The sequence below is a fragment of the Rhinolophus sinicus genome, linkage group LG07 (genome assembly GCF_036562045.2).
Source record: "Rhinolophus sinicus isolate RSC01 linkage group LG07, ASM3656204v1, whole genome shotgun sequence".
Taxonomy (NCBI): domain Eukaryota; kingdom Metazoa; phylum Chordata; class Mammalia; order Chiroptera; family Rhinolophidae; genus Rhinolophus; species Rhinolophus sinicus.
Window position 1 is genome coordinate 105,925,234 of NC_133757.1, and position 18,716 is coordinate 105,943,949.

Below are 18,716 nucleotides of genomic sequence, written 5' to 3' on the forward strand. Positions count from 1 at the left end.
AAGCATACAGTGCAGGATGGAGTGAGGCCTAATGAGGCTGAGAAGGCAGTCGGGGGTCAAATCCTATGGGGTTTTGTGGGTCCTGTTACGGACTTCGGTCCTTATTCTATGAGCAATGGATAGATGCAGTTGAAGTGCTGTAAACGGGGGAGGGGGAGAAAGGTATAAAACAGACCTTTATTTTTAGAACACTATCCAGAATACTGTGGAGAATAAACGGAGTTGACCATAGGAGTCTAAGTGAGGGAAAGGACCAGTTAGAAGGCTATGCTGGCAATCCAGACGAGAGGTGAAGGTAAGGGTTGCAAAGATTTTAAGTTTCCAAACCTACCCTCACTTCCTATTAATGTATTGATTTATCGCCAAAATTGTTTTTGAATGTTGAGTTACACAGATGTGATAAAACTTAAGTTCATTCAAAAGAGAAATGAAGGATGATTTAAATAAAAAGGGGTATGAGTGGAATGATACCAGATAATCTAGGATAAAAATGATGACTGAGATCAAGTTTAAAACTCAGTTCTGAGCTCCTGGAAGCCCAGGCAGAGAAGGAAATAGAATAGGTCATGTGATTGTTTAACAAAACGAAGCATGCTAGTTAAGGAAGGGATATATAATCGTTTCCTTACAAACATTTAAACTGCTTTCCTATAGAAGTGACATTAAACAACCTGGATTGGTCGAGATTATTGAAACCCAAGACTCCAGCTCCTGAGATCATGGCATTAATCCCTTTTTGGTAGTAGGTTACACTGGCATTTCAAAGAGGAAAATTTTCTGAAAATTACAGTGCTGAACTACATAAATGCATTTCTTATTAGGCACCTTGCTACAGAGGGAAAGCGTAGGATAGTACAAGAGGTAAAAAATATATGCCAGATAAGAAGTCCTTACTGCAACCCATGGTCACGAAGTGAACTCTTAATTTATTTCCTTGAGTACCTTCACTTTTGCCTTCAGATTATTTCTTGTCTGCCTCTCTAGTAGCCATTTGATTTGCCTATAAATTCTTATTCATATAAGGCATTAGAGTTTCCAAATTCCTGACATTTTGAAACCTTCGGGAATCGAGAACGGGAAATCGTATTTCCCGAGAATTCTTGAGAATTCCCAAAATAATCTTTTTAATTTAATTTTTGCTGATGAGCTGTAATAATGGCTGTAACAGTAAATGTTAATAAACAGAAAAACTGTAGAAAAGGTGGAGCCACTGGGGTTCCTGGCCCCGGGCGCAGTCTTTCAGAGGTTTCGAGACACTCATATGTAAAAGGTCGACGCAAAACTTGAGTAAATAAAATTTCCTAAATGGAAGTCAACTGGAATTTCATGACTAGTGCATCTCTTGCCCTGAGCGCTAAACAGGTGTCACTACAGTATCATTTTGGTTAGGTTTCTGTTGTATTTCAGGTTTTCTCAAAATATAAACAATGTAATTAATAAAAACTTTAACCAAACCTTATAGTATACAGTGACTTTTTACATATATCACACAATGTATTAACAGTCCCACTCTCATTTAAATATTTTATTTATTAAACATTAATAGAAAACAAAAGCAAATATTATTCGTTTGAAAATTTAAAAAATACTTCAAATAGTTTTTATTTGTCATTTTTAAAATGAAAGTTTAAGAAACATAGAGCATTAATTGCCCGATCAGACAACCATGATCTTTGCTTTGTAACAAATATACTTGATGTGGAAAAATTTCTTTCATTTTCTGTAGACGTTGGTCGAATTGTTATGAGCGCACCTAAAAGCATCTTCAAGTTGGGAGTGAGAGATATGCGTTGCTTCATATAAGCTCATTTCCTTCCTTAGAGAAGCAAATAATTTTGTCTGCATGCATAGGGCTAGGCTTTGATGTCGATATTGATATTGCTTTAGTCAATTCACACTTCAGATCAGATTCAGAACTCTCTGTAAGGATATCCTTTATTTCTTCTCTTGGAACTTCTGCTGTAAATGTTCCTTTAAAAAGTCTTTCCATTAATGACTTCGCCAAACATGCAATTTCATTCTTACTTGACAAAGCAAAAAAAATCCATCTTCTCCCATCTCACATAGACAACTAACGTTGCTCAAGTTCTTTGTGAGACACACAAGATCTCTATTTCTACGTTTAACCAATTCAAATTTTATTTCCTTTAAAAGCATTAAGAAAAAATTTAAAAAGACCTATATTGTGCTGTCAATATTCATAGCTAAAAAGTGCTGCAAAACATTACGATATGAGATTGGAAATTATTGTAATATTGGAATAAAATATTAGCCGTACAAGTTTTTGAATAGACTGACTTACCCACAGCAGCTGAGAGAGCCAAGAACACTCATATACATCACAATCGTCAGCTGCAAACAAACTGATCGAAGGTGGTTGGTAGTATCGTCTGTCACTTTGTGGAAACGATTCATCGTGGAGAACAAAAAACCATTTGTATTTACACAGAGAAATTATTACTTTCACAACCCAAGATTTGACTACAATGTCTTATTAAGGTAAACTACCTTAGATTTCCTTAGTTCACCAGAAGATGACATTGAATTCAAATCCTGGGTTGTGAAAATGAATATTTCTCTGTGTAAATACAGACTGTTTTCTGTTCTCCATGATCAAATGTGCTCGATTTACAAGAGCTAAAATTAGCTGGTCATGAGATATCTGATTCTGGTATCTCGTGTGCATGTCTGGTGGCGTGTAATGTGGTCACACAATGTAACTTTAGATAGCGATAAATAGGAAAAATGTCTAAGAGATACATTGTGAGTAATACCTTTGTTTCCCATTGTGGGTATTACTGGGTTCAAGGAACTGATTTTCTCGATTTCCCTACCAACTTTTCTCGGGATTTGGCAACAGGAAAGCGAAAAAAAATCCCAGGAATGGGGGGAAGGAATTCCCGCCCGGAAACCCTGTAAGGCATCCTTCTTGCCTTGCAAGATGCATGGTCAGGGACAAAGAATACCATGCATGGAAGTGCCACCTTATTTCTCAGCTGTTCACATTACAACCACTAAGACATACTTCCAAAATCAAAAACCTCAAAACAGAATCATTTCTAATTATTTTAATGAAGTTATCCAGAGTTCCCAGTGACTGTCCTGGGAGTTCTCCGCCCCGGTGCTTATTCCCCATGCATCCCCTTCCTAGCCCTGTACTTGGCCAGTGGCTTCAGCTCTGCTGCCCACTCTCCTAGTAAGATGTTAGGCCCAAAGGCACAGGAGGGTCCCAGGAGAGCCAGAGAGAGCAATACAACAGGGAACAGGAAGTCAGGTAAGTCCAGATTGTTGGCCCCCAAACCTCGGCTCTTGAGATAGTGGCATTAATCCATTTTTGGTAGTAGGTCACATTGGTGTAGACTCCAGGAAGAGATTTACCACATTCTGTTCCCCAGCTTACCAATCCTATTAGGATCCATACACCATCAATATGACATGATAGAGGCCCTCCAGAATCGCCCTAAGGAAGAGATACAGGATATGAGCATAGTGAAAAGGGACCATGAAAAGAAGAGAGGTGGAGAGTTCCTTAGAATGGGGCAGTGGAGCCAGGGGAGCTATAGAACTATAGAGGGATCTGAACTTACTACTGCATTAGGGGGAGATCACGAGTGTTCTAGAATCATAGAATTTGAAATTGGCAGAGATCTTACTTAGCTAAATATATCAGTAGTTTAAAAAAATAATCATCTGTGATATTAAAAATAATAATATGATGAGTTTTCTCACTAAAGTTAAATTTATTCAATTGAATGAACTGTCCGTAATTTTCTATTCTTAGGTTCTTATTGCCTATTTTTAGTGTAAAAATAATCCTTTCTTATATAAAATGATAGTGATAGTATGTGGTGGTATGCCTTTCAATCTTGCTTTTTCTTTTTGTAACAGCTTTATTGTTATGATTCACATACAATTCACCCATTTAAAGTGTGCAAGTCAATGATTTTCAGTCTATTTATAATGTTTTTAACCATCACCACAACCCACGTTAGAACATTTTCATCACCCCCAAAAGAAACCTCATACCTATTAGCAGTCACTCTCATTTCCTCTCAACCGTCTCAGCCCTAGGCCTTCCAGTAATCTACTTTCTGGATTTGCATATTCTGCACATTTTTGTATAAATGGAATAATATAATATGTGACCTTTTATGTCTGGCTTCTTTCATTTAGCATACTCTTTTCACGGTTCATCCATGTTGTATGTAGCATGTATTAGTATTCTGTTCCTATTTTGGCTGAATAATATTCCATTATGTGGATATATCACATTTTTTAAATCTAGTCATTAGTTGATGGACATTTGGGTTTCCACTTTTTGGCTATTATGAATAATGCTGTTATGGCCATTTGTGTCCATATAAGTTTTTATATAGACATACATTTTTATTTCTCGTGTGTGTACACCTAGGAGTGGAATTCCTGGGTCAGGTGGTAACTCTGTACCTAACCTTTTGAGGAAGTATGAAATTATCCAAAGTGGCTGCACCGTTTTACATTCCTGCTAGGTGTATGAAGGTTCCAATTTCTCCACATCCTTGTCAACTCATGTATTATCTATCTTGATTGTAGCCACCCTAGTGACTGTGAAGCCATGTCTCATTGTTTAATTTGCAAATAATGAATATACAGATAGGAAATCTTGGGAGAGATATAGAAAAATGTGTGTTTGTGTGTGTGTGTGTGTGTGTGAGTGTGTGTGTGAGAGAGAGAGAGAGAGAGAGAGAGAGAGAAGAAATAAAATTACATGGTTATTCTAGAACTAAATAAAATATTTGAAACAGGAAAAATATAGATGACAGGAGAAAGGCAATGATCTTGAATATGGATTAATTTAATATCCAATTTGAAGAAGAAAAAGTAAATAAATAAAATGGACAGATTCAAGGAACTGTGTGAAAATATTAAAAGGTATAATTTATAAATTTGTGGTTTCAACCAGAAGAGGAAAAGAGAGAAATGAGGAAGAATATATATTTGAAGAAATCATGAATGAAAAAATTTAAGTTTTGATAAAAGGTAAAAGAATAGATTAAAGAAAAACTCAAATGAATCTCAAATAGGATAAATATAAAGAAAATCATACCTAGCACAATCAAACTTCTAACAATCAAATATGAAGGAAAATTGAAAACAGTCCGAACAAAACAACATGTCACATTCAATGGAAGAAGACACAAACGATGGCTGATTTTCCATCAGACAGTTAAGGTCAGGAGACAATGGAATGACATCTTTTAAGTGTAGAATGAAATGTTATTACTTGAAAAAAATAAAAAGTTGACATTTCTGTATCGACTTCTTAATATATTTATAAAAATTTACAAGTTTATAAAAACCCAATGACCAGTGGTTGGCATTGTTCCAGATCAACAGTTGAAGAGTTGAAGAGAATAAATTCATAGATAAAGGTTAGGTGACTTGTCCATGGTAACACAATTACTGTCAGAACCCTTGTCTCCTGATTCCTAATCCACTGTTTTTTCACAGATAGGAAAACCTGGATCCATATTAACATCTCATGTTAAAAAATTTCAAGAGCAAAGCCTAACCTTGCAACTATCCTTCCCTGTGTGAGTATCACCAGCACAAATCATGTCTTCCTTGATGACTGGCTCTAATTCTGGCAATACGGAATGGATTGGGTTGTAGAGATATTCACAAGTTTGGTGGTCAATGATGGGTATTTCTGCTTCCTGGAGGGTGGAAGTGAAATCATCTGTAGAGACAGACAGGAATGAAAGGAAAAGCCATCTGGAAAGGTACAGGGGCAGCATTCAGTCAGGATGTGTCAAATTTCTGAATGGGAATCCAAAAAAGCAGAATACAGTCACTTTCCAATCATATTTGGCTAGTAGAAGAATTTCTTTGGTACACTTAATCTAAAACAATGGATAATTCAAAATTACTTCTGTTTGTGTGAGGTTTTTCTAATGTACCAATGTGGGGTGTTCCTAATGTTCCAAATAAAGAGAAATTCAGATACATTTTGTTCAAGGAAAGATGTGTGTATTCTAAAGTCTTCTAAAACTTTTTCCTTCCCCACTTTTCTGCTCCCAGATCATTTCCTGTTTTGTCTTTACTCCATACTGGAAAGGAGTTGACATAATACTTTAAAAACAGATTGAAGAAACACTGGACTCTCTCCAAACTTTAAATCAAGTTTGTTAACCTCTGTTTCAGAGAGGTAGTCATGTGTTTAAAGTGTTAGTATCTGCTCTTGCAGCTGTAGCTAGATTCTAGGCAGGACATAAGAGTAAATAAACAATATAAGAGTAAATATATAAATGTCAAAAAAGACGTTTTATTTGAAGACTTATAGATATTATCAATAGGCTGATCTGCTTTTGTTGAAAAATATTTGCCTTAGTAATGATGTGTCTACCGTGTTTTCCTGAAAATAAGACCTAGCTGGACAATCAGCTCTAATGCATCTTTTGGAGCAAAAGTTAATATAAGACCCAGTATTATATTATGTTATATTATATTATACCTGGTCTTATATTAGACTGGGTCTTATGTTATATTACATTATATAAGACCTGCTATTATATATTATATTATATTATACCTGGTCTTATGTAAGACCAGGTATTATACTGTATTGTATTACATTACATTTATTATATATATCATATTATATTATATTATATTATATTATATTATATTATATTATATTATATTATACCCGGTCTTATAGTAAAATAAGATCCCATCTTATATTAATTTTTGCTCCAAAAGACGCATCAGAGCTGATTGTCCGGCTAGGTCTTATTTTCGGGGAAACATAGTAGAATGTGAATGTTGTGGAGTACAAGAGGGCAATGTATAAAACAACCCCTTTCTCTACCCATTCTTACCTTCATTTTCCTTAACTATTCCCCATCCAGTCACCCAGCAAGAGCCAGGAATCGTCAGCTGCTTTGTAATTCTGGGCAGGCAGATGGGCAGGATGAAAGAAGTGAAGGTGACTCTGGAGACCAGTTTCAACAAGGCGATGTCTGCAGTTACATCTTGGAATTTAGGATGGATAATGATTTTGGACACATGATGTTTCACACCATTATTTGAGTAGCCGATTTTAATTGATCCCAGCCACACAGTATATAACAAAGGAATCCAGGTCCTAAGGGGAGAGAAAGAGGAGAATAAAGGGGAGCAGCTTATGTACTACAGCTGGGTCAGAACTAACTGCCTAGGTGTAGTAGGAAGTCTCTAGGTAATAAAGGAGGGTAACAGACTTGGAATTAACTAGTCTGCTTCCAGCTTGGACTAGGGTTGGTTTGTCTCCTTTTCTCCTTCCCTCCCTCCTTGACTACTGTTTATTTTGTTGTCTACTGCTTCTGTGGTCTTCTCTTATATGCTTATGGCCACAGTTTTGTCCTGTGTTTTCTTCCTGGTTTTCTTGGTCACTTCTCCCATTCTCCATGGTTTCAGCCATCACCTGCATGTTTAATAGTCATTCGTCTCTTCTTATTGCCAGTTTTGATTTCTGAGCATTAGACCTTTATTTCTAAATAACAATTTAAAGCAAAGTATAACCACCGAAGTTATATATGTACCATGTAAAATGTCAAGTAGTTTGATAAAATGTACAAAGTAAATAACAAAAGTTCTTTGCCCTGCTTACTGCCCTCAATTCACACTATCCAAAGGCAATCACTTTCAACTCTTAGCTATTTCTTTTCATATGTTCCCTAGTGTTTTCAAGAAATCCTACTTATTGCTATTAAAGTTTTTCTTTCAGTTTTAGAATATTGTATTCCTGCTGTGAAAGGTGAGGACAGAGGTAACAATCGCTGCCAACCTTTTGCTTCCTTTTCACCATCCTCCTAACCTAGTAATATAACTTTGTTAGATCAGGATTTACTGTGAGTGTTCTTATGACGATGTAACCATTATTCACTACTAAGCCATCCTGGGTACTCTGAATACATTTCTGAATACACTATAAAACTTTTTGCTTGTCCTGGAGTTAATAATGTGTTCTCACTTCTTTGTCATCATCGTTTTCTATGTACCTCTCATGAACTCATCATGCATCCCCCAAACTCTCTGCCAGAGTGCAAATCTCTCAGTGTGTTAAAATCTATCAACATTCTCCCAGTACTCTTTGTGTCTGTGCTCTCTGCCCTCCTGCTCCAATCTTGGCACTTTTCTTTCTTTTTTTTTTTTAAATTAAAGTTTATGGGGTGACAATTGTTAGTAAAGTTACATAGGTTTCAGGTATACAATTCTGTAATACATCATCTATAAATCCCCTTGTGTGTTCACCACCCAGAGTCAGTTCTCCTTCCATCACCATATATTTGATCCCTTTTACCCTCATCTACCACCCCCCTCCCTTTCCACAGGTTCTTGGCACTTTTCTTTATGGTTTTCTTGGATATTTTCTTCTATGTTGTGTCCCCTTTTTTCTGGATCCCATATTTTCCTGTTTTTCCCCCATTTTATTTTGGTGAAGGTCTTTCTCCTGTGGCTTTCTGAGAAAATGTGCATGAGAGGTAATATTTTTGCTGTTTTTGTATGTTTGAAAATGTCTTATGTCTGCCCCACACTCGATCGGTAGTTTCTATATGGGTAGAATTCCAGGTTGGAAATAATTTTCTCTCAGTATTTTAAAGTTACTACTCTATTTTCTTTGAGCGATCGGTGTTACGGAAAAGTCCTGTGTATTTGATTTCCGTATATATTAGTTCTCTATTGTTGAATAACAAGTCACCACAAAGTTTAGAGGCTTAAAACTGACATTCGTCTCACGGTTTTTGTGGGTCAGGAATCCAGTGTGACTTAGTTGGGAGCCTCCGGCTCAAGGTCTCCTGAGGCTGCAGTGAGGGCGGGCTGCAGTCTTCTCAAGGGCCAACCCCGGGAGGACCTGTTTCCAGGCTCTCACGAGTATGTTAGCAGGCTTAGTCTTCACTAGCTATTGGCTGGAAGCATTAGTGTTACATGGGCCTCTCCCCAGGGCTCCCACCACGTGGCACCTTGCTTCTCGCACAACAGTCGTTCTAACAGAAAACTTGGCTTGTGTTTATGACCCCAAGAAAGCTTAAGACAAAATTCCCTCACTGGTGTTTAGGAAGTAATTTGGCAAAAAGTCAGAAAAGGTTCTAATACAGTGCCTCCTTCCATTATTTATTTTTCTAGCTCTACGTCCTGGCCCTAGACCAAGGTGACCCAGGGTTTCCTTCTGCTGATCCATCTTGCCACTTTCATTGTCTGTTGGTTCATTCATGAAGTCATTCACATGTTTATTGAGACCCTATCTGTGTGCTAGTCACTAGCGAGAACTCACGCTTTTATGCAGTGTGCTGCCGTCAGTATCCACCGCTCACTGATGAGGGAACCTCCACAGATGTGGGTCTCCCCAAAGTGCAGGCTGACTTGCCAAGGCCAGTGCCCCCTGACAGCCTCCTGGCCACCCACAACGCGGCCTGAGTACACAGGTCGTCCACACACTAGAGAAAGAGGAGAGAGGGCAGAGTGGTTGTGGGTGTTGTCCCATCTTCTCATCATCCCCAAACTCCCGTCCATTCCCAGGACCTGACTCCTCCCCAGCCTCCATATCCGATTTGCCTTCCAAGCCCAGTGGTCTTGGGTCCTCGGGGAAACCACTCACCCGACTGCAGGTCTTTCTTTTTGGGAGAAGAGCATGGGCAAGACCCTAGGACAGACACACCATGTCATTACTATATCATAACACATCCTATCTGAATTCACTGAACAGAGCTTGCCACATACTTAAATTCCTCAGATTGGTGTTAAAGGCCAAATTTTTATGAGTATAAATGTTTACCCATTAGTGGGAATCTTGATAATTATTACATACTTACCTGCCTTCTTTAGCAGCATACATGGAACAGAATCTCATTTTTACTTGATGATTCAAGGTTGTCATCAGGAATATCAAGATGATAGGTTGTAACTACAGTGATGCCTTCAGATGCTCTTGAGGTTTATAAGCTGTTCACTTTTGACCTGTTTTTTTTTTAACTGAATTGGTATTTTGCAGTATTTGTGTATTTTTCTGTTTTGCCCCTGATTATGTCTTGGCTCCTCTGAGCCTACCCTGGTGTTAAATCACGGTGGGTCAGAAAAGTAAATGAACAGGCTTATGCCTGAAATCACTGAATGGTGTTTGCACTTCAGTTCCCACTGCTTGAAATGCTCTTTTCCGAGATCTTCTTCGCTGAATCACTCCTCTCCTTCAGGGCTTTGCTCAAAGGACTCCCTCCTAATGAAACCTACCCTATTTAAAATTACAGCACGCCTTCTGTCCCTGCACTCCAGATACCCCTTTCCTCTCGTAGTGTTTATGACTTTCTAATGAGCTGTATAATTTACATGTTTAATATGTGCGTTGATTTTAAGACCCATGAGGGCAGGGATCTTTATTTTGTTTATTACTGGCTCTGAGAGACTTGGAAAGGTGCCTGGCATATAGAAAAATCCTGTCAGGATTTTCTCAGGGCACACTATTCATAAGAGCCTGTGGGTGAAGTGGCCTGTTATTCTATAGCATGACTTCTGGAGCCCCAAAACTCCTTCTCCCCTCCGGACCCCAGGAGCTCACCCAGCAGAAGGGACAGTAGGAAGACACAGCCGGGAGGGCCCATGTCTCTGTCCTCAGAACCAGCACTTCCTGCTTCCTGGACTCAAGCTCCCCGGTGGAGGCCAGCTGGGGAGCAGCTTCTCAGAGATGGATTCCTCTGCTTTACTCCTTCCTTTCCTTCCACGGTCACTCAGGGCCAGGCACTGAAGGAACCAGGCTGGAGAAGTGCAGGGGCAGGACCCCGGGGGAGGAGCTAGGGCCCGAGGCGCCCCCTGCTGTGTCGGGAGAGCAGGGTGTCTGCCTGTGGGGGGGAGGGGTCTTACGGGGCCGGGACGCGGGCTGCCAGCACAGGCCCGTTAGAGGGCACAGCAAGGAATAGGACCCTGTTCTCTAGCAAGGAAAGGACAGGTGGACAAGATTCTTCAAAAGCAAGAAATGGAAAAAAGGAAATGAACCCAGCACCTGGCTAATTTTATCTAATTTTTTGTTTTCATCTTTGTTACAGTGTTAGTCATACAATATATAAGTCAGGTTTTCTGGGAAAGAGACTTTAAGACAGATTTGCGTGCAAGGAGTTTATTGGGGAGTGGTCTCAGGATCAGCACCTCAAAGGGGGGGTGGAAAGAGGATTGGGCAGAGGGGAGAGTCCAATTGTAATGCGTTTGCAGCAGAGGCCTCAGCCAATCCCACAAGTGTCTCTGGAGCTGGGGTGGCCCTTCAGAGACCTGAGTCAACGAGGCTAGGCACTTGGGCTTCCGTTAAGTACTTTTCAGGTTAATTTTTCCTGAAATTAATATTGCAACCTGTGATTTTGTCCTGCTCATTTAATTGAAGAAAAAGATTTGTTCACATCACAACCGTCTGTGTGGGTATTCCAATTAACTTGTGGTATTCACAGGCCATTTTAACTATTCATACTTAGTCAACTTATTTAAGTATAGCTTTTAAAAGTCAGACCTCAGTTTGAGATTTGCCTTCAAGTCATGTTTGAAGTATAAAGGTAGTCATTTTGCAAAGACACTGAAGCTCTGAACAGGTCTTTCTATTGATTTATCAAAGGGACAACATTTGACCAGATACTCCTTTCCTTCTGAGGGTCAGTGGTTGTCTTAGATCTTCAGACTTTTGTATCCCTGGACAAATCTGAAGTCAGTGATTAATGCTCTTTACATGTTAGTTGGATTTCTTGCAGAATCTCTTCTTTTTCCTTTTATTTGGATATTTCATAAAAATTTTTTTTTTTGGTTTTTGATTCCAGTTTAGTTGGAAATAAACTTTATTGGGAGTAACTTAAGACACCAGTTCCTTGCTCTTAAATTGAAAGTAAAAGAAAAGGATTAAATAGTTATCTTGCTTTTCCTGTCCAAGCTGTAGTTCAGAGTAACAAAATGTGTGAATCCTGATTTAACAAACCAACTCTAAAAAGACATTTTGATATAACAAGGCAATTGGATAATGAGCTGGGCATTAGATGGCGTGAAGGAATGGTTGTTAATCTTGATAGGTGTGATAATAGCATTGAATTTTATAGAAAATACCCATTTTAAAAGAGAGTTGGAACCTATGAATCCTTTCTAAATATAAGCTAACCTCCTTTATCTTATTAGAGAAATCTCCTCTGGTTTTCAGCCCACAGCATTCTCTTGGCGATGGCTGAGTCATCTTTCCCCTTCTCTCAAGGCCTGTGTTTTACTCTTGTACCATGAAGGCACTGGAACTAGTTGATCTCAAAGATTCTTTATAGATGTAACATTAAATTATGCATTGCTTGTTTATCTATTTATCTTTCTTTATCTTTGTTATTGCCTTCATTATTCCTCTACAAATATTTTCTTACTATTGGTTTAGCAATCATGAAACAGGTTGGGTCTGCCATTTTACGGCTCCCTCACTGCGTCTCAGGTAAGAACGTGCCAAGGAGTTGGAATGGCCACCGACTCCTGAAGATAGCTCTGCTAGCTCTCTGCCTCTGTCATTATGCTCTATCTCCAGATCTTCGATTCTTTGTTCTCAGATCATTACCCCGTTCTCATTAAAGTTACCTGTAAATACCTCTGCCGTACACAATAATTACTGGTTTGGGAAATGACAGTATGGTGTTGGTGGTTAAGAACTTTTTTACTTGACGTGTGGCTGTGGTTAAGTTATAACCTTTCCATCTTTGCAAAACGGGAATGATAATACCCTACAAAATTTTTGTAGGAATTAAATGAAATATAGGGCAAGTATTTAGGTTGGGTTTGGCTTATTTAAGCATGTAGGAATAAATGGTAGCTGCTGTTTCTGTTGTGGTGGTTGAACTAATATCCCAGTTTTAACTATTAACTTCATTCTAGCAAACAGGTCATCTTGGGGAGGGCTTAGATTGATGTTGAAGGTGCCTGTAGACCACACACTACTGACATTTGGGGCCAGATGATTCTGTGTTGTGTGTGTGGGAGAAGCTGACCAGTGCATTGTAGGATGGTAAGCAGAACCCTGGCCTTTACCCACTAAATGCCAGGAGTACCACCTACCCCTAGCTTTGACAACCCAAAATGCTGTCAGACACTGCCAAATGTCTCCTGGGGGGCAGAACCCCTGTAGAGCAAGGATGCCACTTCAAGGATGCAGTCTTCTCATGAGCACCCTGAGAATAAAACAGAGACAGTAGATTTGCAAGTTTCATAACTTTCTATCCATGAAGGGCAAATGAATTCTGTTGTCTCTTTTCTAATTCAACCCATCGGATTCATCTATTATATTGGAAAATGATTAAATGCCTTATAAAACAGTCTCCTAAGGAACCACTGATGTCTCTAGTGCCTGTGTGGCAAGCCTGGCTTTTGCTTTTTCTGTCCTCTGGAGCAGTAGACCCCTGTGCCCTCTTTAAAAGATCCAGTCTGGTCTTAGTACTCCAATTCGGACAAGAAACTTTTAGCCCAACTTTTAGTTCCACTAGCCAGAATGTCCTGGAATTAGTCCATATACTTGGCATTCATTATGTCAGGGCCACGCCTGGACAGCCTTTTAGAGACAACATTATTCCTCTTCCCCGGCTCTTTGCCTTATCAGCCAGTCTGCAGTTTCCCTTGCCTGCGCTCACCTTCCCCACAGGTACTGGTCTTGCTCTAAGCTTCATCCTATTTGCCCAGGGCCTACTGCCCTTTAACCAGTCCCCTTTGCAGGCATTGGTCTTGTTCTTTTGATAACTGGAAGAAAAACATATTTCCCTTTTTATATTTATTCACTTGTACTCATACTAAAGGAATTCTTCCTTACGGTTTTGACAGTTGGCTTTCTATAGTCTGTAGCTCTTATTTTGTTATTCAGAAAATAAGATTTGATACTTTCTGTCTACAAGACACTATGCTGGATGCTGCTAGAAGATCAGGAAGATGAATAGGACAGCAGTTTCTCTTCTCAAGTCTGTTCTTAGGAGAAGTAAATCTGTGTGTACCCAAGTAATTACAAACGGAGACTAGGAGCATAGCAGGAGCTATAAATAACTAGAACCAAAGGGTGATGTTATTTAGGCATAGTGTAAGGAAGAGCCTTACTTTCTAACAGTGAATGGAGGTAACTTGATATAGTGGAAAGAGACAAAGCTTTTGAATCAGACAGTCCTGGATAAATCTGTTTAACCAAATATTACCTCTGTGATCGTAGGCAAGTTACTTAACCTTTCTAAACCGTAGTTTTGTGTGAATCTGTGCGTGTTTTCATTTGTAAAAGTGGGATAAATATACCTTCTTGAGATATTAGGACTAAATAAGATATTTAAAGCAACCAGTGTAGTAACTAATGCATAGGAGGCATAAAGTAAATATAAGTTCCTTCCATAGGACTAAATAAGATATTTAAAGCAACCAGTGTAGTAACTAATGCATAGGAGGCATATAATAAATATAAGTTCCTGCCATAGTTAGAGATGAGATAAAGAGGCGATGTCACCTGGAGAATCCACTTAGGCAGGTCTTTTCACAGGCAACGTGACTTGGCTGAGGTTATCTCAATCTAAGCTCTGGGCCCTTAGGTTTTTAGCTTATGAAATTCAGAGCTTGTTAGAGCACCTAGAGTAGATCAAATTCAAGAGACTAACTTACTAAATTTTAAGACTTGTGTATGAAACCAGCATGTTTTTTGCAATGAGGGCTATTTATTTTCATTATTTAGAATGTTCATTTTCCCCAATCAGGGCACACCTTCTTTATGTAAGTAGGGAAACAAAATTACTAAGTGGTTTTGAAGAGGTTTCAGATCAGAACAAACGGAAGTAGTTAATCTCTACAAGCATTTCACTTACTAGGATGAAATATTCTGTCCTTACAAAACGAGGTGAAAGAGCCCTTCTCCCTAACAGAACATGTTTTTCTAAATAAATGTGAAGTTTATATTCATCACACTCAGAGTCTCTCTTAATAGCCTAGGGCATGATGATCACACACAGCAGTATGGCTTTTGCTTTCTGAGATTCCATGCCGACCATTCCTCTTCCTAACACTGTTTTTATTCAGTCAGTACGTAATATTGTTGATTAGATTTAAGCTTTCTCAAGGATGATCTCATTTCTGGTATGTTGCTTTGAAATTATCCCCAAATCTACAATTTTAGCTTATTCCTAAAACATATAAGGCATGTATTAACTTGAATTTTGGGGGTTGTTTATACAGACAACTATTTCATTCCATCTCACCCATTATGTATATATTTTACTTGTAGAGGATTCTGGTGGGCAAAGGGTGGGATGGTGCTATGTATTGAAAATAGTTCCCATCTCCCATTCCCAACAATTAGTTTTCCAATGCTTCTGTATTAAGAAGTAAAAAGTCTATTAAAACAAAGAAACTTACGCTTTGAGCTGAGAATTTTATCGGATTACTTGTAAGGTGCCTTTCAACTATTTTATGATTCTAAAACCTACTTTTATCCCTTTATTGGATTTCTTGGCTCTAGTATCTAGATCCATCATCTTTTCTCACATTCTGTTATCTTTTTTACTTATTTTGAATTCCTCATGTTTAGTTCATCTTTTCTTTTGCTGAAGCATCTTCCACAGCATTAGTTATGCCTTGGTTGCAATTCTGTGGTGTTGTCATCTAAAAAATTCCCAAGGAAACCTTATTAATATGAACAATGTTCTTTTGAGAATAAATTGTAAACATTCTTTGAATCCAGCTTATACTTTGTATAATTTTTGCATTTGGGGGAGTTAATTTTTTTCAGAGTTCTTACTATTTTCTTCATATGTATGGAAAGCTTTTTAATGGCCCAGATTGAATTTACTTATCTTTATGTAATTACCTTATCTTTGTAGTTATTAATGAAAATTTTCATTTTCAAACAATGATTTTATTAGTATTTAATGAAATTTGAGCAAGGGATGTTCACTTTGCTGTTGCTTATTCCACTGTCTTGCCAAAACTCTTCCAATTATTTTTCACTATTTGTCAAATACAGAGTATCCTGTTATTATTTTAATCAGCATCTTATGAAATCCATAAATTAACTCTGCATTGGCCGGTGTCACATCCCATGTTCTTAACCAGTGTGTTTGTACCAGAGGCCCAGGAAAAGGATAGGGATAAAGCAGCCATACATCTCTTATATGAGACACATTCCTAGGCTACCCTCTGGTTACAGGATATTACGGGTTAGAAATCTCCGTAACAAACACCTTCTCTAACCTCTATGTACTGTGAGCACAACCGTGCAGGGCTTTCAGTGGGTGGGGTTAATGGGAGACTAGGAAGGCATTCTCCCCTGAATACCTCTATTTAAACTCCCCATGCCTCTGTTTATCTGTGAGTACTAAACGTGGTCAGTCTTTGCCTCCCAACTCCTTAGTCTAGACCCTTCCCTCACTCCTTCTATGGAAGGCAGCCGTTACGATGGCCCCAATGAGCCTCACCTCCTGATACTCACATCTTATTGACTCACTTGTAAAGAACAGAATACCGTACAGCAGAAGTAAGGAGGTGTCAGTTTTGAGATTAGGTTTTGAAAGATGGTGGCTCCCATCATGGGTGTTCTCTCACTTTGTCTTGGATCCCTTACTCTGGGGAAGCCAGCTGCAGTGAAGCAGCCCTGCAGAGAGGCCTGTGTGAGGGAGCTTAGAAGCGAGCCCCTGACACCTGCCACCGACCACGCATGGGCTTGGCAGCAGATACATCCTCTTCCAGTTGAGCTTTGAGCTGACCACAGCTGTGGCTGGCACAGCAGCAGCCTCTTGAAAGACCCTGAGCCAGAGCGACCTAGCTAGGCTCCCCCTAGCTAGGCTCCCCCTAATTACTGACCCGCAGAAACGGTGAGAATATATGTGTTTGTTGTTTTCAGTGGGTAAGTTTTGGCGTAATGTGTTGTCAGCAATAGGTATCTAGTAACACTGCCCTAGGTTCTTCTTGCCTGGCATGCTTCAGCTGAGACTTCCTAATTTTCCAAGGTCCTCCTTTTTCTTCAGAACCCAGTTTAGTCCCAGATTAGATGGTTTTCATCTTGAATTCAGCCAAGGGCCAACTAATTAACCTCTCTGGACCCCAGCTCCTTTGTCTACAGAATGTAGGGATTGCTTGGGCCAAGTGATTTCCAGATCTTAAAGTTTTAAGCCCAGCTCTGTGCTTCTGTATTTCCCCAGTCTCCAATTTCATTACGAAATTGAATATGAGAAATAATAGTTAGCATCAACCAAACTTTATTCATGTTGGGGATGTTGCTTTCCAGGTTGATTGACCTGGGGGGAAAAGGCAACAGCATATTAGACTAATGGGGGATATGCTTAGAGGTAGCAGACTGCATCTGTCTTGCTCAATCTTCAAAATACTCAACTTCCAGAGTTTCCCCTTCTCCCTCGGTCTTAATTCTCACTTGATCTTGGCCTTACCGACCTCAGCCAGTTAGGTTAGCCCCAGGCAGAAGCATAACAGGGAGGAGCCCAGAGAAATCCAGACTGAGGGTAGCAGAAAAGTCAGTATGCGAGACGGCTGACGTCTCAATCCAGGTTTTGTAGAAATTGATGTTTGTATATACTTCAGGCTCATTGGTTTGGATGCAGTTTGAGTCCCAGCTCACCGCTCCTGCCAGGACCCAGAAATCCTCCACTTTCCATATCAGGGGATGGCCTCTGTTGCCCCGAGGAAAGAGGAAAGGTGGCTAAGCCACACACAGCGCAAAGGGAGAGACTGTCTAATCGTTTAGACAAGAGCTGTGGACATGGGCCTTCCAGGCTCTCCTGGGTTTACCCAGGAACTCTGAAGACATGAGACGTGAGGAGTACAGTGGGGAAGGGACGGGCTCTGAAAGGTGCCTGCAGGATGGCTCCTTACTGTGCACTGATCCCTCTGCCCCCCCCCCCCCCCCCCCCCGGGAGCTGGGAGCACATCACAGCTTCATTAGTGACAGGCTGACTTCACGCAGCAAACTTTCTTTCTGGTGGTAGGCCCTGCATGTTGGGAGATCAGTGGTGGGCACGTTTAGCTCCTTCAGCGCATCAGATGGCTTCTTATCTGTAAGGTCAAAAAGAATCAAAGCCGTCTTAAAAAGTTAGAAAGCAGCTCTCAGCCACGGATACAGATTTCATGCCTCTGATTTTCAGGGATAACTCTGACTTTATTCTGCCCCCTGTTAGATAGCATTCTGATTTGGGCTTTGAGAAATAGCCTAGAGGCTGAGTTCCCTGGGTGCGAACAAGGTTGAGGGCAGTTACCCTGCTCAGATAGCACAAATAATAGGAAAAGCTTGTGATTCAGGAAAACCCAAAACAATAAATGATACGGAATGAATTTGTTTGGCTTTGGAATATATTTTAATATTCCAAAGAATATAAAGAGGTGGATCTAATATACTGAAAAGAATGAAGACAGTTGATACAGAAATGAAGCTCTGTTGTAGCATCCTTACCTTCTGAACACATCTTTATATCTGCTTCCCCTCTCCACCTGCCCACACACACTCTACCCAGAAGTGGAGGGAGAACTGTATTACTCTTCACACTGAGAACTATCCTCTCAAAGTTCATTGCCCTGTCCTTTTCACTTTTAAGGTCTTACCACTATTGCTAAACAAAAGCAAAAGCAGATACAAATAAACAAAGAGATTACAGCAGAAGAAATATGAAGGAGGCAAAGGGAAGGTATAGGGTCAAGGAGAATTTGAAGTCTGCAGTACCTCAGATTAATTGCCTAGAGAG

The 18,716-nt window shown here is 39.6% G+C and overlaps 2 protein-coding genes across 8 annotated transcripts in view; one reads left to right on the forward strand and one right to left on the reverse strand.

Annotated features, from left to right (window-relative positions):
* SH3D19 (SH3 domain containing 19) overlaps nucleotides 1-18,716 on the forward strand; it is a 141,839-nt gene that overhangs the window by 20,642 nt on the left and 102,481 nt on the right. Inside the window, exon 2 of one of the 7 annotated variants that reach the window (XM_019722837.2) lies at nucleotides 5,491-5,573. The exons of the other annotated variants lie outside the window; for them this stretch is intronic. The gene's annotated coding sequence lies outside the window, so the exon portion shown is untranslated. The remainder of the gene's footprint in view (nucleotides 1-5,490; nucleotides 5,574-18,716) is intronic. 7 annotated transcript variants of the gene reach the window in all.
* PRSS48 (serine protease 48) lies at nucleotides 2,993-9,552 on the reverse strand. The gene is given in 7 exon segments (XM_074338659.1): nucleotides 2,993-3,123; nucleotides 3,126-3,195; nucleotides 3,198-3,293; nucleotides 3,296-3,460; nucleotides 5,553-5,719; nucleotides 6,861-7,126; nucleotides 9,296-9,552. Coding segments are annotated over 7 exon segments (1,134 nt in total). The 5' UTR covers nucleotides 9,535-9,552.